The sequence below is a fragment of the Pseudopodoces humilis genome, chromosome 18 (assembly GCF_049639895.1).
Source record: "Pseudopodoces humilis isolate 2021_Gansu_Grassland_sample_001 chromosome 18, ASM4963989v1, whole genome shotgun sequence".
In the NCBI taxonomy this organism is placed as follows: Eukaryota; Metazoa; Chordata; class Aves; order Passeriformes; family Paridae; genus Pseudopodoces; species Pseudopodoces humilis.
Genome location: NC_142217.1, coordinates 6,068,529 through 6,090,889, shown reverse-complemented (window position 1 = coordinate 6,090,889; position 22,361 = coordinate 6,068,529). Strand labels below are relative to the sequence as shown.

The window sequence follows — 22,361 nt, the reverse complement described above, 5'->3', positions numbered from 1 at the left end:
ATTAATGTGCTTTTGTCACAAAAACAGAACAAGAAACGAGCCATAACACTAGCTTACTTGTGGATGTGTATACTAGTGAACTGGGGGCACTGTACACGGGAGATCCCTCCTGGTTTGCCTGGCACAGCAGCACCCTGCCTACAAGAAAGAGAGAGAGAGTGGTATCTGGTTTTGGAACACTTCAACTAAACCTCAGTTTTCATCTCAAAACAGAAATCAAGTCACAACCGGCGCGGTGCGCTGAACCGGGGGCGCTTTTTGTCCTTTGACTTCAAAGCAGAAAGAGCCCAAATGAACACATTGACATTGGCAAAAGCAGAACACAGACATGCCCCCAGAACCACCAGCGCTGCCGTCACCCCGCGGCACCGCCGGCCTGGCGCTCTCTCTCCCTCTCACCCTGCTTCTCCCAAAAGTGCTGCCCATGGGAGCACCCAGCCACCCTCCCCACCCTGCTGCTGCCTCCTCAGCCCCCGGCCCTGCCTGGAATCAGGCTCCTGGAGCCAACACAGCAGGAAAATCATGTGCAGCATCCCCAGCACTGACATCACGCCCCACCGAGCTGGGGGACATCGCTCCCGCTGCCGCCAAGTGAGCGCTGACACATCTGAACTCAGCAATGCACAGATATATTTGTGCAAATATATTACTTCATAGTAAATAAGCTGGGTTCAGGATTAAGAACAAAACCAGATAAAACTTTTTTTTTTTCCCCAAATGAATAAAAGTAAAAGCAATAACTAAAACCATTTAAACCAACGCTTTTGCAATGCTCATTTTGAGCAAATTGCACTAGTTTGAGGTTATTTTCTTGTTTTCTTTTATAATAACTTAAATAAAACGTGTCAGGTTTTTTTAAAATTGTACTTTAGCAGTCTTAGCTGAATACACATTGAACATTGATCAGAGGTTGAAATAACTGTACTTTCAAACTAGGAAAGAAACTTCTTCACTTCTGGAATGCAGTCCACCAGGAAGAGTGGGACATGAGACACCTGGTTTTGCAGATATATGTGCATATATCTGTATATACACACACAGGATTTTGTACACACATACACTAACATGCCTCAAGCTGTCAGGATTTGTGAATCACACAATTCAAACCCATCAAATCTTTATGGAATTTGTGAAACTTTAGACATTTTGCATTGACATGCAATGGAAGTGCACTGAGCTGAGTCCAATGTGTTTGGGAGGACAGGATTAAGTACAAATGGTGGGCACAATTTGCACAGTATTACAGAAGCAATTTTCAACTTCCATTCACCGGGCCAGAGCTCTCTCAAAATATATTTTAAAAAAATTTCGGTCATTAACCAGTTCTTTCTTTGTTGCTTGCAGCTGTCACTTGAAGGAGAAATATTGTAAATACTGAAGAATAATAAACTAATTATTGTAATTTATGCAATATAAGACTGTGACTACTGGAAATCTCATTAATTACCACATTCTTAACCTTCCCAGACAATAGCACACCCTTAACTAGCAGGATTTAGAGATGCTTGCTTTTTTTCCAGCCATCCACAACTAATATAAAAGACAAAGCATAAAACAAGCTCATTCTCCCCCTTACTTTAAAACAACACATCATTGACTGCATTGATATCTCAGCCTTCAGCCCTTGTGTGGAAGCTGGCAAATAAACACGCAGCTACTGAGAGCCTAATTACAAGCAGGATTTTCAGCTTTAATATAAAAAAAAAATAAATAAATAAGCCCTATCCACACAGTCATTTGACCCCAGGAATGTGTACACTGGAATATGGATGAATTTAACACCACAGATGCTTCAAAAGCTGAGCTACTGCAGAAGCCTGCAAATGAAAGTGAGCTGAACACCCAGAGGCACTCATCCAGCTGAGAGAAACACATTAGGAAAATCAGTCATCTTCATTAGGTCTTAAGAATAATATAACTATAATGACTTCAAGTATGCGTAGAAAACAGAGAAACAGATTTTTAGAAGTCAAAGGTTACAGTTTATTTATATTATTCACCACAAATCCTAGGTAACATTTGGCTTCCTCCATGCTCTATAGGTATTTTCCTACTTTTTGTAGCTAAGAATTTTATATCTTTTCTGATTTCATCTCATACAAATCTAATTTTCCCTACTTGTCTAATCTCTAATTAAAGTACTTCAAAACAGATGCTTTTTTCATCTCTGCTACTAGAGTGTATTTAATTTCTTGAACAGAGCCTTCTAATTATATTTTGACAATCTGCCTTTAAATTTGTACATAATATTAATACTGATAACTAAAACATTATTATTAGATTTTGTTGGGAAAAAATACGGAACATTTTAAATCTATTTTAGTAAGAAAAGATTCTTTCTTCTGCATCTGATTTTTGTATTAAAAATATTTAAATTGAAATTCATACAATGAAGGGAAGACTGAATTATTTACAGTAAGATTTTGGATAAACCTCAGAACACAGAAACAATTTATAAATTCCCTAGTGGGGAAAAAAAAAAAAAGTATTATTTTTCTTCCAGAACACTAAATTCTAGTGTGATGGAACAAAAAATTTGTTTGGGTTTTTTTTTTAATGAAGAGGATTTTAATATAAAGTTTGGAGGGAGCAGAGGCAGAGGGGACAGAGAGGGGACCAGCCTGGGGGAATTGCAGAGACCCAGCCTCACGCCTAGAATGCTGCCTGGCAGCACGGACAAAACCAGACTTCCCAAGATCAAAGACTATTCCCACTCATCCTTCTCTTCCTCCACTGTTTTCTCCTCCAGCCCATGATTAAGAACGTACTGTTTGATGAGGTCCTTTGCTGAAGCACCACAGTTATTTTGAGAAATAATTACTCTAAAAATATTCAGGACTGTGAAAAAAAGTGATGTGCAGTCATTAATATTTTTAGAATATTTAAAATTCAGTTCCCAGTGGTTTCAAGATCTCTGACTAAATGCATTTCCCCTCATTTTTTCATATTTCAAAAAGAAGTTTTTTGTGTACAGTTATTTACATGATGCAGATAAACTAATCTAATCTAAGAAATATGAACGTACTCGTGGTGCTGCAGAGAGTACCCACTGCCCCACTGTGTAAAACACAGCTAAAAAATATCACTGTATTTCTCCAAGTGCCAAGAAGTAACACCAAGGATCAACATGTGGACTCACCCACTAAATTATAAAGGATTTTTAAACCCTTTCTGTTAAAAACAGCTTTTAACTGGAACCACTGTGTAGCCAGCACTAGGGGCAGCTTTGGGAGCAAAGACCTGCAATTAGTTGAAAAGAACTTACACAATTAGCTGGAATGTCTCATGGTATTGTGTGAGGAAGCATAAATTGAAATAACATTTTCTGTAGATAAAAACATACACCATTAGCTCAAGTGATGTTGTTGGTGTAAAATTAAAAATGGTGCAAGGCCTCGATTACAGGCCCGGCTCTCTCCTGTCACAGGAAGCAGATGAAAGTTCTAGAAAGCTCTCCTGTCACAGGAAGCAGATGAAAGTTCTAGAAAGCTCTCCTGTCACAGGAAGCAGATGAAAGTTCTAGAAAGCTCTCCTGGCAATGGTTTAAAGTTTATAAACCATGACAGAGAACTGAGCCCACAATGCATCCCCTCACCCTACACACGGCACGAGTCCCTCGGCTCATGAACCAAAAGTTTCCAATTTACAGTGCTGGTATTTATTCTCCATTACATTCATTACAAAAAAGAAGAGTACAGACATTGCCTATTGGGGGTTTGCCCTGGGACACAACAAAGTGAGACACGGGGAAAAAAAATTGTTCTTGTCACTCCAGGGACCCTAAATGTGCAGAGCTCCATGGAAAGCTCAGAACAGGGGTGCTGGGCGCTCTGCAGCACCCAGCTGCTGCCTTCTCACCAGGGCAAGCACAGAACGCTTCCAGAGACAGGAATTAAACAACTCAATATGGGCTGCACCGGGTTTTACTGCACAGGTACCTAAAGTGAGTGTTTGGAATACAGGAACTGAGTAACTTCCTACACACAGGGAGATTTAGTGATGATTCCATTACTCTAATCCCTTGTACTCTCAACTTTCCAGGTAAACATCTTTACACATATTTTTTTCTATTGTATTATCAAAAGGAGCTTCTTACTGCCTCTCACAACTAAGTACCAGTTCATCCATTCTTTAATACTATTTACAAACAAAGAAATCCAAACAAAACCACAGAAAAAAGTGATTAAAAAACGGAGCTATTTGAGTCCCACTTTGCCTACATTATTATAAACTGTTATTTTAGAAGTGTAATCTAAATCTAAAAAAAACCATTCTTTATTGAATTCAGTGATTGTTTTTCATTTTCTTTTTCTCCCACTCCAGCTGGGTGATAGCTAGTTCTCCCTGAGTTAATTCTGATCATTCTGATCACTCTTTTCCTTTGTGCCTTTTACAGCAGCTATTATTCCTGAACGCTCTGGTGTTCAATGCCTGAATAAAACCATAAAGCTGCATCTCTCATGAACAAATCAGGAGATTTGCAAGTGTATGAAAGATCCATGTCCACTCATGGTTTGCTGTTCTAAAAGTGTAATTTAAGATTGGCATTTTCAGACAGAAATAGCACTATTTTTTTTCTGGTCTGAAATATTGTTCTGTGGTGGATTATTTTAAGATGTCTTGCAGAAATGGATCAGAAACACGTAATAAAAGGCTCCTGTTGTGCAGTAATAGTGTATGTTGGCTTCTATTGTCCCTTCTGACTAGGGAATTTAAAGAGAGCCTCTACAGCCTCTCTCTTGAATACATAATAGTAGTTAAGTGCTCTCTTAGCCCTTCAGTATCAATAGTCAAAGTACACAGACTTAGCATGCTTTAAAATATGCTGTTAATTTAAAAAGAAGTGCTCTGTGAGGGCCTTCAGTTATCTGGGATCTCTATAAATTGAATAATAGCCTTCAGAATTTAACACAACCACTCATGGATGGTTGTCTTGATACACTGGATTGTTTCATCCATTATTAACAAGGAATAATGTAGCATAACCCCAGACTCCTTTCTTCCAATATCTTAAAAATACAAACAAAACCTATGTTTAATCCCACCAAGGCTTATATATAGTTTCACTTAAATAAGAGGGGAGGGAGGAGAATCTAAAGCAGATGATGTCTAAAGGTGATTTTTCCTTAGCCCAAACCCATTCCTATATTGCCTTCTGACAGCAAACCTGAAATACATTCAATTATTGAACAGCCTGGGAGTGCTTGCTGCTGGTAATGAGAATCTGTGCTCTATACATACATTTATGCAGTAAGTCCATGACTCACATACAACCTGGAATGCATTGGTTAAAATACAGGGAGGGAAAAAAAACACACCAAAAAACCAGGCAGTGAAGGTTTGTGTCTCTAAGAAATTTCTTGGGACCTGTCCATCCAAAACTTCTATTTAAGATGTTATTTTTCCTTTTTTACACTTTTCTAAGCATAGTGGACGTTTCTTTGTTACCACCCCTCTTAGAGTGTCCCCCAGGCACCCAATGAACTGTGGCATTGATTCAGGGAACAGCAATGAATCTTCCAATTATTCTTTGCAGACCATCCCAGCTTTTGGGAAACAGACCTCTCTCCCCATTTATTCCTGTGCAGTATCCAGGATGCTGTCAAAATCGGGATTGGAAGGGGTCAATATCATGCAAGTAAAAATCAGAGAAGCAACAAATTTTGCAGCTCTAGTATGAGATAATCCCCCCTTAATTCCCCTTCTCCCTACCTGTTCCCTCTCTGCAGGACATAGAATTCATCCCATAATAACAGGGATCTCTTCTCCTTCTCCTGCCTGCTTAAAAACCCACTGTGTGACTGACTTGCTTCTAATTTAATTTACAAGCCAGCCTTCCCATAGACTGGCTGCACTGCAGGAACAGTTAATATAATGTTTCCATTCACCAAGTAAAGCAATTCCAGTAAACTGCCCTTTCTAAAATAATTTAAAAATTATTTATCAGCCACAGGCATTCCTTGTCTGGTAACTAAACTGAAACTAAATTTCACCAACTCAGCTGGTGCTTGCACCAAAATCTGCACCATGTTTAGAGAGTTTGTCTGTGCTCTTTAGTGAGCTTTATCACTGGCACCCATGTGTAAATCCTTATCCCCACACTGTCACCAGAGAAGTCTAAAAACGGGGCAAAAAAAGGAGTAGTACCATCAGGATTTCCTGTAAAATATGTTTACTGTAAGATGTCTCTCCACAACCTCACATAAACTCTGTGACATTCAGTGCCATTATTTTATACTGGGACATGCTTGCAATGAAGTTGTTCAGGGTCTTTCAAAAATCAAGTCTTTATTCCTAATCTTTCTAGGTCCCAGACATAGCAGCCAAGCAGGTAAATGATGGCTGTTCTTGGTTCACTTGTAACTTCGAGAAAAAACATGAGAGAAATTCTGAAGTATAAAGTTCTGAAGTAAACTCTGAGCTGGAATTATACTCTTCTTCAAAGAAGATACTTGAAAATATACAAAATGCACTCATGTTCTGCTGATAACTAAAATGGGTTGCATTCAAACATCTGCCTGTTGAATAAAGATTGCAAAAGGAAAAGAATCACAGAATAAATGAAACTGGAGCCTTTCTGCCCAAACACAAACACTCCAGTTTCAACATGGGCCTGCAGGGATTACAAGTGGATGTGTTTATGCTTTATCCTCTCATATTTTGTCAAGACACTATTTTCTGTGTAAATTACCTATTTCAGTAAATCTGTAAGACAGAGATGCAAATCTAATGCAATTAGATGCAGAGATGCAAATTACTAATCCCTCAGTTCTCTTTGCTTACACCAGCGAATGCTGGTTCTGACTTATAAATAAAATTCTCTTCTGAATGACAAGCTGAGAATATAAAAGACCAAAAATTGAATCATCATGCATAATCCTGGCTTTAGCTAGTCTATTTCTTTCCTAGCCCAGACAGGCTCCAGAATTTCAGGAGCATGAAAAACCATTACAAAAATGGTGATTCAATGTTTCCAAAGTTTCCAAAGCACTCGCTTTTACTAGAAGCAGTTCTATGCTTGGAGATTTCCAAAGAAAATCTGAGAGCACCAAACCAACACAGCCTGTAAAGCCTGCACAGCCCCCTCTCAGCTACCTTCATAACAAATAAATGAATGAAAACTGTATTTTGAAAGTTACTCTCAATAAGTATTATGAAATGCAATTACATATTGCATTGGGGGATCCTTTCATCCAATGCTCAAAATGGGAAAAAAATGCATAAGAAGGAAGAGAAAACATTAGCAATATGTTTGGAATACAATTAACCATAATCTTAAACTGCTTTAGCATTAATTTACAGATGTAATCAAGGTTTAACACAGAGCAGAGTTGTTTTCCATTCCACTTAAGTGTATTAACTTTACATTTCATACATTAGTTTATTACTTTACATTTCAGAATAGTTTGTCTGCCTGACTGTCCATCCTAACACATGGATCTTCCTAACTTGGTTATTGTTTTAATCAGAGGAATTTATTCCTCCACATAACTGCTACTAACTTATCTGACATTGCAAATATCCCACCCAGTTCTGAACAAACAAACGTTTTAATGATGACCTTGTAGTTGGTCTTAAATTTTTCTCTGAGAGATCCTCAAGCCAGTGCTTTTTATATCTACCCATGGCTGGTACTTGGATTACAGCCCCAGTTTAATTCTAAAAATGCATCTTGCAGCCTTAGCTCAGGCCCAGGCAGTGCCCACCCAGGCTCACCCCAAGCAGTTGGTGAGACAGGAGCAGAAGCCCTAAAACAGCTGGATTTAAATCCAGCCCCAAAACCTGCACCACACCCAGTCTGGAGAGGCTGTCACCTCAATTATTTAACTAATTTTAGGTCTCTCACTAACCAGGAAGCCATAGAACACATTTTCAGCGAAGCACCAGAATGATGCAAGAGAAGTCCAAGGATGATTTTTCTTTAACAATTTTCTTTGAGAGGAAAGAACAGCATTTAACTTATTTTAACCCTTTAAAATTTGGTCAATTACATCCACAATAAAAACATCTGAGCAAACACAAGAACTTAGAAAAAATGCAATGACAAAGAAAGGACAGTAGAGCTTCTGACCCCTCAGAAGGCTTTCTTTTGGGTTATTTAAGTAATATACAAAAAAACCAAGGAAACCTACTATGTGAACTCAGGAGAAACATGGAAACACGGTTATCAGATCAAGACCTACATCTCAGCAAGATTTTACCATCAAGCAAAGAGATCCAACCCCAAACACATCCTCTCCCCTATTCTGAAAGAACTCCACCTCTCAGCAAATGCAGATTATCTGCTTTTACTGATGCTGTTTGTGAAGAAATCCATCCTAATCCAGTATCAAATGGCTCCCCATACTAGACTGGGGTCAAAATTCACAAACTTTTACACTGAAGAAACAAAAACTCCCTTCTTAACAGTTTCCTACCTTCTGGCATAAAGCTGCATCTGCTGTTGAAGATTTACAATTAAATAATCAAATCTATGAAATTTCTTCCAGAGATCACAGGCTATCAAATCCCAATTATATCCTGTCTGATATAAATCCAAGAGTGACGCCTTCAAAAGGGTAACACTGACACTGTCTGTGGGCATCTCATTAAAATGTGCAGACTTCAAAACAATGGTGAATATAGGTAAATTAATCCTGCTCCAGATTTAAATATATAACCAATTGACTAAATTAATGTTTTTAAAAAAAAAAGTCATTGGCATTAGCTTTGAATAAGACTTGTTTAGTTTCCATGAGGATATACATTTTAATGAAGAACACATTCTAATGTAGCATAAGGCATAATTAATTCTGGATTATTAGTAGTATTTATTTATTTTTTTTAGTAAATAGCTAGTGCAGATGCTGAATTCCATTTTTCTACTGGCTTTAGTCATCTTTCATAAACCAAGATTTCCTCTATAATGGCTTGTAAAAGCTCCACAGAGTTTTAGAAATGCATTAGCTGTCATCAGTGGTGTTAATCTACCTAGGAACTCATTTGTATGATGGTATTTTTAACATTATGATTTTTGAAACAACTCTTACAGCTGTGTGTTATACTTTAAAAAGTGGCATCTATACAGCACAGGTGGAATATTAAACAATAATTATTTGACTGTAGTTAGAAAACTCTTTAAGCTGCTTATCTAACACTATTGCAAATATATTCATTTAGGGAAATCTGATTAGTCAATAGCAAAGTTTGAATCCAAGTGTATGTAATCAAATGGTAAAATGAGTTAATCTATGGATTGACAGAGAGCTTTTAGAAAAACACTGCTTCAGAGATACAACAGAGTGAACTTTTACCCCAGGATTAGAATGCTGTGCAAGCATATAATTCAGCTTCCCAAACTCCAAACATTGAGAAGTGTTTCTAGGGTATTTGCTGAGCTTATGCAAGACTCATTTAAATTCAAAGAGAAACACTAGAAAGATGAAATGAATCCCAGGTATTCTTACACTCCAGAAATAGACGCTTTAAGACATGAAGAGAATTAGTATTAGCAAGTGTACAGGAATCCTCTCTTCCCCTGGATTCGTCTTACTTAAGGGCATGGTTTTATATATATATTGCTATGGTAGTTCTTTACTTCTAATTATATATAACATTCTATTCCAAACTCCTGAACAAAGTTTTGAAAGAAAGTTTGTTATAAAATCTGAGTGTTGGTGGATACTGCTGACAAACGCCAAAAAGCCTGGGGCATCTAAAACTTCTCTGTCTTCTGAGGGCTTATAAAATAGTTAAAAATGCACAGACTCCTCCCCTCTCTTGCATTTTGGGTGATGGGGAAAATTTTACCAGTGATTGTGGAATAACTGCCCAAGAAACTGGGTGCTTACAATGGTCTTCACTGGGTTAAGGCTATTGATGAAGTGAATACAACTACTCAGCTATGAGAAAGGCTTCAAAGTATCTCCTGAAACTCCTAGAATTTAATAAAACTCCGGAAAAATAACAGTGCCTTCAGTAAAAGGAGGATTGGATCTTCTGCTTTCCACTGAGCTGTGCTCAGTGACTTGCTCTAATGGTTCTTCACCTCTAATCTTCAGTCCTTTCTTTCTCCACTGTCAAATTTTGAAATTTCTGAAATATTGGTTGTTGCTGATGACCAGTCAAGAATATTTTCTCATGTTACTGTGAATTCCACTGTTCTCTGAAGGAGTATTCCCTCGATTTCCAGGTGATTTCTGTAACATCTTTTCCCCACCTTGCATCTGGGAACTGCTAAAAATGAGCCTCTCCAACAGGAATAACAAAACTGTTTCTGCAAGGAACAAAAAAAGTCTTAAAATGGCCTTACTGTGTCTCAAGCCACCTGCTTTACAGGACTGATCTTTTGTAGTAACACAGGTGCAACAATATCTCATATTTCAATGCAGAGAGTGCAAGAGATTGCTCAAAAATTCATTGTTCCAAAACCCAAAAGAGAAAAACAAAAAAATCTGCAATAACTGAAAGGAACAACATGGAAGCTGGCTGTCAGACTGCCTGAGGCAGAAAGAAAGGCTTGGTATTACAGATAAAATATACACTATATAAAAATAAACAGGTGAAAATGACATTATAACAAACCACAGAAAAAAAGTACCAGAGCATACCTAGTAAAGAAACCCAGCTGCAAATCTGTGTTTTCCCAGCAATAAATGAATGTATGGGGAGCAGAACAGACTCTAGCTTAAATAAAGGAAAACTATGGGATGCATTTAAAACTGGCTGGAAATAAAAATAGATGAAAAAAGTATCCCAGTTTCCATGAAGACTTTGTGAGACAAATCACAGAGTTCTTCTTACAAATTTCCTTATTAGGACCTGCCGAATAATTTAATAAATATTTTACTGTAAATGATAAGAAATGGATAATACAACTTCATTAAGGATTCCTTTCTCATAAGATGAAAACACCCTTAAATATTATGCATTTATTTACTAGAGGGAGACTGTGTGGACAAAAGTCATCTTTTTAAAAATTTTCTGTCCATGATCATATACAGAAAAGTGCAATTCTGTGAAAAGCTGGAAGGATACATGAAAAAAATTCCCTCAGTTTTCTCTAAAATATCATTTTAGGACTTCCCAGCAGAAGGGTGGGAAGGGCATGAACTGGTGGCCATCAGGGAGCCTTGCCAGGCCCTGGAAGTGCAGCAGGAGTCTCCAGAGAGCCCTTCCCAGATGTGTCCCTGGAGATCCACACCAGCACCACCACGGCTAAAGAGCCACGCTGTCATTTACTGCAGCACAAGCATTTCCCAGGCACAGAAACAGCCTCACAAGGGCTGCCCAGGAAGAAAAATCCATAGTGTTTTGTACATCTCCAGTGTTTTGCAGTCCCCAAGTAATACTCTCCTGCTACAGTGTCTGCTGTGCATCCCAGAGTCTCTGTTTTTAGCTGTCACACATTTTCTCAATAAAGGTTTTTCTTCACAGAAGTACGCTCCAAAAAAACCCCGAGCTGGAGCAATCATGTCACTGGACCTACTGTTTACCATTATCTTCAAGGTTTTAGGGTTGATTTACATTGTGTTCCTCCCTATTTGACTTTAATTGTCTGCTTCAAGTTGTCAGGACATAACTATATCTTAGATTTGCATTGCATTAGGGGATCTTCTCCTTTCTCTATTGATCTTGTCTTACGGAGTAATTTAACTCAATTCTAATTTGCCTGCGCACGCGGGGTGCTCTCCATCCAGGGAAGTGAGTTATGTGTATTCAAGTGGTGCATCTTATGAATCTTGTTAAGCTTTACCGCCTTCTAGCCCGCACTGATGGAATATTTAATCACAGAAATGAGTTGGCAGATTTGATGTACAATACGGGGAAGCCTCGCGGCTGCGGCGCCGCCGGCAATTGAGAAACGGGGGAATTTGCCATTCATCAGTGCCATCCTGACAGCTTTGTATAACCTTCTGTTTTTCGCTTATTTATGAAGATTAAAGGTACTTTAAATCAACAGTTTCTCTGTAAATGTATCATCTTTATTTCAGAAGTGGCCAAATTTTTCATCATTTATTAAGAGTTAAAGGAACTTCTCGCACTGACTGTGAAAAAGTTGGTGCAGTTTTATCATGACAGTGCTGGAGACAATAAGCAAACTAAACAAGTAGAACTCTGTCTCAAAAAATCACATCTCTAATTTTTATCATCTTCAAATATTCAATTGCTTCTTCTCTAAGGAAGGTGGTGGAGGGAATCCAGAAGTAAAGGTAAGTCAGTGTGTTCTATTCTGACATGCAAGAACTGCGGTGTTGTTTTACTGTTTCATTTCCTAAAAACTTTAGGAGATCTGCACAATTATAACTAAATTGTTTAATAGAAAGTTTATGTGTTTAAATGTGAGAGATATTGTATTTTAGTCAATATAAATAAAATGCATTTGACATGCACTGAAAAACCCAACGAAACCCAAACATAAACCAGCCTGAATGTATAAAGAGAAAAAAAAAAAAAAAAACCAAACTGAAACAAATTAAGTATCTTGATGGAACTTTCTGCAAAGGTGTGGTGGTGTTCATGTCATAATTCATAAAATTAAATTAATACTCTTCTAATGGTAATTAAAGATTCTCATTAAGAAGGGCAAACACCTCCCTAGTGCTGGCAATAAAAATGCACTTGGGACTTTAGGAGGTTATACAAAAAAATCAATAACCTGCCATTTTATAATTAAAAGACAAAATAAATGTTAGGGAAAAGTCCAGTAAATTAGGAAAATTACCTTCAGGAGAGATTGAAAATATTGATTTTAATTTACAAACTATGTGAACTCTTCATGCCCTACTTCATGAGACAATTATAAGTCAGATTGTTAATTCTGCATACGTATTAGAAAATTGATTACTATGCTACGGGAATATTATTATATTTGTCATTAACACAAAGTCATTTATATAACATGACTAATAACTCTGACTTTCTAATTTATGCAGGTTCAGGGTTGGTTCACTAACTACTCAAACGAGATCAATGTTAAATTCCTGTTTTCAACATAGACATACATCATCAAGGAAATAAATCCTGCCTGCACCAAGTACTGCAATTCCATGAATGACAAGTTAGTATTTTTATTACACTGTGCCACTTTTCCCCTAATTGGAAGAATTTTATCAATCTCAGTAGAAGCTGTTTTTTAACCAGAAATATATGTTTGTAATAGTGTCCTCTTCAACAGTTTTCATCTCTTGAAGTCACTCAAATTAACAAAAGTTTTTCAGCTTTGTCAACTGGAGACTCAAATATCTCCATGAGTGGAGATTCCCCAGCTTCTGCAGAAAAACTCTTCCCATGCTTAGCTACCACCCATGAAAAATGCTCTCCTGATGGCTGTTTGTGGGTAGCATTCAAATTCTTCTGGAATCAACTGGACTACAAATAAGTTTATTTTCAATTCTGTTCCTAAAGCATATTTAGAAACTACTGCTAGCTGTGACTGACTTCCAGCAGACAAAAACTCCAAGCTGTACCCAGAAGCAGAATCTGGTCTCAGTCAGGTGAAAATATAGATTTAAAATACAAAAGCATCAAACTGAAAATCTAACTATAAAATGTAAAAAAAAAAAAAATGCTCAGGAAAAATTTATGTTTGCATTTATTCTATACCTATGTATGTCTACATACATGTATGTACTACATATATATATATTTATAGATAAGATTTTTTGGCTGTTGTTCCTTACTAAAGAATCCCTGGAAGAAAGTGACTGCACTAAAATACAAAATAAAATAAAATCTCATGTAGGATATTGCAGTACATTTAATGTTATACTATCTATTTTCCAATAAAAAAACATTCATATATCTTCTATATAAAGTTTATTACACCCAGCTAAGGTAAAATCTTGAATCACAAATGTATAAATGACTTATAAATAATGTGACTCACACAAAGAAAGTGAACCTCACACCAAACATGGATTCTGTACTTTTACATGTTTTAAAGAATACTAAAATGAAATATGGCCAGTGGGACAAAAATAAAGCAATCCTTACCTGCATAGAACTCTGGACTATAAACTGCACCAACAACTGGATTTAATTTCCAGCCTGCAGCAAACAAAAACATAACAGTTAATATTGCAATTAGTGATAATAATAACAATTATTATTATTACTACTATAAATACTATGATATAGAAAATACAGACAAAATTACTTCAAGAAAGGTCATTGTAATTCAAGTTTCATAGGCATCTTTGATTACTGATCGTTAATATCAGAGTCTGAGGTATGGAAATAAGTCATGACAGAAGGCATTCTGCAGCCATGTGGCACTGGAGTAAAGAGCCAGGTGAATTACCCTGGCTGAAATGCACATGGATTTACTCCCTGAAGCACTGGAATGAAGCCAGCACTAGCTCAGGTATCCACAGCCCCTAGAACAGGGCAGATGAGTTCTCAGCCATTGTTTTGGCTCTCTGGTTATGAGCCAGAGGAGCCAGGACAGCTCATCCTCTGGACACAAACATTTCTGATAAGCCTTTGCTAGTGAGGGTTATGGGGCAACCAAATAACTGGAGCATTTTGATTTTACCCTGGCAAAATGAAAGCACAGCCACAGCATGGAAATGCCTGTTGTAACAGGAAGGACAGGCTCTGTGGGTCCAGTCCAATCCAGGTCTCAAAGGGTACAAATCAGCCACTGCCTTGCTCTTAAATAATCACTGTCCTCCCAACACTGGCACAGAACCACAGCACTCACAGGTCTTCTGTACCTGTGCTCTGGCCAAACCCCAAATTATTGCTGACACTTCACACCTGGTGCAGCACTCCCAGGCAAGCCTGGAGCACCCAGGCTGGCTGCAGACACTGGGGGTGTGCAAAGCTTGGGGGGTATTGAAGAAAGCCAGGCTGGAGGGATGGGAGGGGAAGGGGCAAGAGAAGAGCAAAAGAGCTGCAAACTCATTTGTGTTCTCAGCTGCAGTGCAGTGCCAATTCCTGTGGTTTGCTCAGCCACAGGTAGATCCACTCCAGGTAACTGCAAACTCCCCCCACTCACACTCTTTTTCCTTAAGTGGACAATTATTTTGAACTACTGGAACTGAAAAATTAGGGGTTTTCCTAAGGCACAATCTCATCAGAGGAGTGGGAAGCACTTTTAGTAAATGGGAATAAAGAAAAAAAAAACAAACAAACCCTGAGCAAAAGCATATTGTAAACTCCAGAGCTTTGGTACTTAAAATAGAACTTATAACTGCTTCTGAAATCAAAATACAATCCAGACACTGGCAACAAGGCTTTTCAAATCACAAAAGCCGAGATTAGAAGAATTTAAATGTACACTAGGTTTATTTCTGCCTTGGCCCTATCACGTAATGCAAAAGCACAGTGGGAAATCATAAAACATCAAGGCATTATGAGACTGAAAAAGTGCAATGAAAAATCTCAATAACAAACAAAGTATTCCCACCCTTTCAAGCCACCCCTATCTCATGCACAATAACTAATTCTCAGTAATTAACTGCTCAGTAAGAGAGGGGAGGGGTGGTTTTGAAAGGCAACTCATGAGCAAGTTCAGAGTAAGCAGCTCTGCATGACACCTTTTCTGTAGAAGCGACTGCAGCTGCTCTGTGTACTGGGAAGACAGTTAGGGAAGCTGGAAAATGCCCAGCCAAGAAGGGCTAAAAAGTTTTTCCTCCCGAAAATACCACCTGAGTTTTACCTGATCCTTCAATTTTAAATTCCACAGGATTATATTTAGGAACATCAGAGTGCAACGTATCTCTTAGCCAAATTTTGTGTGACAGAAAATCATTCAAATTTTGAGCCTTTGGGTAAAAATCTAACTTTATATATGTTAGGGAATACCCAATATTTCAAATTCAGTACTTCCTCAGAAGACCACTGATCAACACCACCCAAAATGAAAGATTGGACAGAATTTTAGATCTGTCAGCTTTTGCTGTCAAAGCAGCTGACAGACATCTCTCAGCTTCTAAGTTACACTAACAGTGCCACAATTTGTCTGAGGGAAAGAAAAAAAAATAATCTTGGAAGACACAGATTGTTCTTCACAGCTGAAAGGCAGTCTCATATTTCAGCTCCTTACCACTCTCCCAGTGACGGCTGTCTCATCTAACTTTTTGAAGCCTATGGAGGAAATACTTCATTGTGAAAATAACAGTAATTAAACTTAACTTTATCTTGTCAGCCAACAATGTGCTGGCCCATAGCTGTGTGGGTTAATCAAGTGTGATGTGAGTTGATGTATCCGAGCGAGCAGCTGCCACGTAACCCTTCTGCAGCAGCTGGAGGAGGCAAATTCTCGGCTGTGGGTGTAATTCTGTGCATTTTTCTTATTGTCACAATATTAATCTCCTTCTTGAGTTGAAACTGTAAAAGCTTGAAACTTAAAAACCAGCCAAGGAAGGAAAAAGCCCTCTGCCTGACCCAGCCCCCTGGTTATCCAGAGCAGCACATGCCCAGTGTACAGAGGGAAGGAAATGATCCTGGGGTAACAAGCTCTGGTACAAAACAGGGCACAGCAACACAGAGAGGATTATTTTTGCAGAGAGGCCACCATGGCCAGAGAAAGACTTGGGTAGGAAGGAACTCTGTGACTGCATTTCCCTCCCTCCTGTTTGCTACCCAGGGAGGGGGACAGAGAGTGGGAGAGGATTTAACTGTGCTAATAGGCACTAGATTGATTTTGAATCTAAATTTAGGGCAACAGAAGGCTCAAGTCCAAAGCACCACTAGTGTAAACTTTAAAATATATTTATCCTTTTACATATCTCTGTTTCATGTTCCTCCTTTATTGCCGCAGTTCTCTGAATGGACTTGCCCATAATTCTCTGTACCCTACAACCCTTGGATGAGCATCTGGAATTACAATATGGGCATCAGAGGAAAATACAGCTGTGAACAGGATGGGTTGGAACATCTGAAAGTGTCTCAAATATTTTTGACAACATGTAGTGCTCCTGACACTGAATTTCTTTGCAAAGAGAAAGCAGTTGTACCTCCAAAGCATGAGGTGAGCCATCAAAATCATCCTGACTGATAACAAACCCATAAAAAACCTCTCCCAGCAACTGCTCATTTGGGGAGTCAAAAGTCACTGGAAAGCATACTTATTTCAAAGACCATTTAGGACACAAAAGTGCACCACTTATTTGAACAAAGCTGTATATATTTTTTTTTAAAAAAAAAACAACAAGTTTCTGTGCCTTGAAATCTACTGACTTCTGCAAGCCTATTAACAACATAAGCCCTGTTATCAACCAACCAGCTGTATTCAGGAATGAAACACAAAACAGAGCCTATCTTGTTTTTAAATTAAAATAAATATCAGTTCCTGACGTTTTGATAGATTACAACATGTGCCCCAACTACCTTTTGAATACCTGCCAACAACATGCCAGTCACAACACACTGTTTGAAAGATAAAGAGAGGCATTAAAGAGTAAGTGGTTCTGAAGCAAACAAAAAGGCATGTGCAAACAAAATGTTTCTGGCTACCTGCATCAGAAGAGTCTTGCAAATTTTAACGTGCTGGTGGAAAAACCTGACCTTATAGTTTATTTAAAAGATGAGACCTTTACTTTAGACAACAATAATCTTCAATAAATAATCAGCTCTAGCAGTGGTTAATTCCTGACAAAATGATAAAGAACTAGACTTGTACCATGCCAGGATGACTGATGGTACAAGCACTGATGAAACTAAATGAAGCCCCTTACACGTCTGCACTTCATTCCTTGTTGCTGGTGATGGTTATGCAAGAGGGACGTGACAGTCCTTGTGTGTTTACTTTAGGGGACTTCAGATATTAAAAAAAAAAGGTAAAATATGAAAATAATCAAAAGCTATGAACCGCAATCAGAGGTTTGCTTGGTGGGTACCTGGATTATTCTGCAGCATCTTGGATGTCTAGGTTCACAATAAATAAATAAATGCTAATTATTATTTAATTATGCACTGAATAGTGCATTTCATACTTTTGGTGAGGTCTAGATCAGAATGGAACAGGACGGGAAATGACAAAACACTTCAAGTGGGAAACACTTAACAACAGATTTTGCTCATCCTGGTCTTGGATATAAGTGAGAGAATGTATGGCCCAAGTAATCCTCCAGTGCAGGGCAAAAATATGAACCTCCTCAAAAACCACATGGCCAAAAATCTCCCATCTCTCATTGCCAGCATTCCCCTCCTTCAGCACCGGCTGTGCTGATAGGTAACATGTTATTCGCTCATGAGCAGTTTCGTAGCCTTAGGATAACATGAATACAAAATTCACATCGTCATTTATAGAAAAACTACTTTTATCATTACAATATAGCAGGCAGAGCTCATAGTCTCACATGCACATGGTTAATTTAGCTCTGTATTGCAACAAAATCTCTTTATGTGATCCAGTGAAGCCTCCTGTCTCTCTCTAGATTCACTGGGATGTTTAAAACCAGGAAAAACCAAGGAGATTTTCCCATCTGTGTAATTTTCTGAGCTTCACATTTACATACAAAACAAGGAAGAAAACAGTTTCTAAGAAATCATGAGGAATTTCAGCCCCTTTTTCTCTAGATCATTTTAACTAGCTCAATTATCATGTCACATGAAAACCATCCCTGTGTTTTATTTTTACTGTGTTACGAGAAAATTAGGAGTCTTTCATTAAAAAATAAAGCCACTGTGTGCCCTGGATTTTAGTAAAATCTCTCTAATGAGACCTCAAATACAGAAAATATGATCCATTATATTTCAAAATGGAAAATAGTCTAATCCCAGGAAAAACTGAATTAAATTGAAAAGCAAATACCAACAACTACACGGTCTAGCAAAACTGAAAGCATAATTGCCATTAACTTCAGTTCATGTGCTATTCTTTGTCATGGCTTTGTTAGGAACTTGTTTGAATTTGAAATTTCTGAAGCAGTAAAGGCACACCCAAGCATGTGATCAAACACACCCAAAGGAAAACATTTTTAAAATGTACTGTTTCCAAACCCCTCAAATAGCTATGGATTCTTTTTCTATCATTAATGTACAACATTACACCTACTTAGGTCAGTATTAGAGTGAATTTTTATTTTTGGATAGCTTGGAATTCTGATTTCTCCATGGGAAAAGAAAAAAGCTGGAAGCAGCACCCAATACCAGTCTGCCCCTCTTCTAACAAACTGTGGAAGGAAGACATGGAGCACGGTCTTTGACCAGATGTGTGTCCTGGTACTAAAAGGTTCTACAGGAGAGACATTCTTGCTGGTCTCCCTCCCTCCATCCCCCAAACCCAGCAGAATCCTCCCATCAGTTCACTCATCACTACACCAACACTGCACAAACAGAGAGCATCGCTCTCCCGTCAGGTCCGTGGTCCTACACAAAACCCACAGGACTCAGACCTCGGGACTCCAAAGGATCTGCGCTCTGCCCACCTGGCTTTGAGCCAGAGTGGGGAGCCAGTGTGAGTGCAGAGGGGAATTCGTGCCCAAGCCCATCACATTCTGCGAGTCTGAGCCCCGGGAACGCGGGAGGAGCAGAGTGGCACACCCCGGAGCGGGGCTGGGGTCAGGCATGCGGGGACAGCCACCCACAGCAGGGAGCTCATGCACTTACCATTCGTGTAAGGGTTGACGGTCTTTTTATTTGTCATTACACGTGCTGTGGCATTATTTACCTAAGCACATAGAACAGGGGATTAGAAAGGGTTACGGGGAGGGCCCGTGTCACTATTAAACGCATGCATTATTACTGCTATTAGTCATGTGAAAATAAAATGCAATTTAATTTATAGAAGGCAACAGGTGCATAACAAAATCATACTATTTATAATTACATTTACTTTCATAACCATTTTAACTTACAAATCATTTCAATAAAGCAACGTCATATCATTTAAACTTTAATAAAAAGACATTAAAAGCAAATTAAAAGGTACTGCATAATTTAAGACTTAAGAGCATGCTTGTATTCCATGATAACACTGATACAATAAATACTCAAAACAGAAAAAAAAAAAAAAAGATTATATGAAGGAACATGCAGTGGAGTAGAAAGGAAAGAGACAAGGTACAAGGAAACAAAGAAAATGTCAAAAAAGGGACAAACGAATTTTAGCAGTGTGCAACATAACCCTTTAGAAGAGAAGTACCATTGGAAAAGCAACATCTAGCATTCAACACTTGGAACAAGAGCCTTTTTCATTGCAAGAATTAACAAAATCATTCAAGCTTTAAAATCACAGCTAACAAAAGGATAAAAAGAGGGTGCATTATTTAACACAATATGGAGTTAACAATCTGAGTAAGATGTGCACGAAGTCATATCCTCAATCCAATCAGTGCCTCCCAGGCTTGCTTAAAACGTACACTCAATTACAGGCGTACCAATATATAGAAAAAAATGTAGCATCAAGAAAACTTAATACAACAAGTCAAAAAAATCCACGTGGTATATCAGCGCTAAATACGTGAAACGGCAGATGGACTTCTCCACTTACCATTCAGCACCATCGCCAGCATGGGTATGTATACAGTTACCATGGTTACTGAGAGTTTGGTGAGGGCCCTAAGCGCTACCGTCGAGGGGGGAAAATGAAAAGGCAAAATATGCAACATCTTACTCAAAAGACGACAGCATTTTCAATTGGTAATTCTTTTTTTTTTATTTTTTTTTAATTTTTGTTTTGTTTTGTTTTTAATCCTAACAAATACGACTGAGGCAGTGTTGAAGGGGATCCAGCGGCATGGCAAACATGGGTGGTGGTTTTTGGAGTGGGGGATGGCTCAGGCCACCCAGTCGAAAGAGCATCGTGGCTTCCTTAAAATTAAATGTGAAAATTGCTCGGTCTCTAGTCTGGCTTTGTTTCTTGTGCATCTTTTGGATGCTTCTTCCCCAATCAGAATTTTTTTGAAAGCCACTGTGGATCCCACATCAACCCTGCAGCAAAAAAAAACAAAAAAAAACAAAAAAAAGGAAAAAAATAAAGAAAACAAAAAAAAAGAAAATAAAAAACAACAACCTTTTGTTTGTTTTTGTTTTGTCTGTCACACTTTTTTTTTTGTTGTTGTTCTCAATTTTTCTAATTTTTTTTTTTTGTTGGCTGGTTTTTGGAATCTACTGCACCCATTGATTTACAAAACATCCAAAATAATAACTTCAAAATATTAAAGCTTTCTTTTCTTTTCAAATAGGTCATCCACCTTTCAGCAATAATGATAATAATAATAATAATAATAATTACAAAAGAAATAATAATAAAAAACCCAAGTAAGGCCAGATTCTCTCTCTTTATATATAAATATATATATAAACAATGGGAAGGGGAAAGGGGAGCACACAGAAGACACCAATGATGCATCTGAAACAACAAATGAGAGTGAAGCAGACATTTATAAAAAAGATGAAAAGGAAAATATTTTGAACATGCACCTCGATTTTACGGCCCTCTACCACGGTGCCGTGTAATTTCTCCCTCGCCCTGTCCGCATCAGCACTATTTTCGAAAGTTACGAAACCAAATCCCTGCATGCAGGAGGGAGAAGGGGGGAAAACAACATGCACATTATTATTTCAGTCAATGACCACTTCTTTGCTTATGTTCTCTCTCTTTAATTTAATATTTTCTTTGTCCTCGCTTCATTTCTGTAACATGCAAATTAGAAAAATTATAATTGTATTGAGATGTGCAATAAATAAGCAACAAATGTGAACAAATTTTTTTTCCTGTCATCAGTTAGAAAATACCCTCTGAGAAAGTCAAAGAATGATACCAAAAATACCTTTCTACATGTCACTACAGAGGAAAATAAATCTAACAATAAGAAAATGAAATTAAAATAAATTACAGTGTTTTCACATAGAATAAAATGAACTAATGAGAAAAGAAAATGAACCACATTTTAAAGACATGCAGATATCTCAACAAAATAAAAAACATGTGCACAAAATTCAACACTGAATGTCAATATACTCTAAACATTGCCTACTTAGTCATGCTGTTGTGATCATAAGAAACACTGTTCCCATGCAACACTAGGGTAACTTAAACTTTTGTCAAACTATACAGCCTTTACTTATTTTTTTATAAAAGGAAAAAAGAAAAAAAAAAGAAAACCACCAACAAAACAAAAGTACTTTCAGAACAAAGTATAAACTTTCTTGTATTAACAGATCAAAGAAAATTACATGATGTGAATAGAAAAAGAAATTCTGATAAAAGAAGAAAAATGCAAACGTTTTGAATAAGTTTAACTGCTTCATTTACTTGTTCTGCATATTATTTTCCACATATAGAACATGCAACTGGTAAAACTCCAGAACCCCACGTTAGTGGGATAAATCTGAAACTCTGCTTATGATAAACGCCCTCCTTTATAATACTAGGCTAAAACAAACATTGCAAATCCTACTAAAATGCCTTTTACACCCTAAGTCAA

The 22,361-nt window shown here is 37.8% G+C and overlaps 1 protein-coding gene across 30 annotated transcripts in view; it reads right to left on the bottom strand.

Annotated features, from left to right (window-relative positions):
- Positions 1 to 22,361, bottom strand: part of RBFOX1 (RNA binding fox-1 homolog 1) — a 773,250-nt gene that overhangs the window by 62,502 nt on the left and 688,387 nt on the right. For 23 of the 30 annotated variants that reach the window (XM_088064272.1, XM_088064270.1, XM_088064271.1 and 20 more), the window contains 4 exons: positions 21,355 to 21,447; positions 19,540 to 19,600; positions 13,975 to 14,028; positions 58 to 138 (listed from right to left, as the gene is read on the bottom strand). In XM_088064272.1, coding sequence (XP_087920398.1) covers positions 58 to 138; positions 13,975 to 14,028; positions 19,540 to 19,600; positions 21,355 to 21,447 — 289 coding nt within the window. The remainder of the gene's footprint in view (positions 1 to 57; positions 139 to 13,974; positions 14,029 to 19,539; positions 19,601 to 21,354; positions 21,448 to 22,361) is intronic. The other 7 variants (XM_088064268.1, XM_088064265.1, XM_088064282.1 and 4 more) reach the window with 1 other exon arrangement.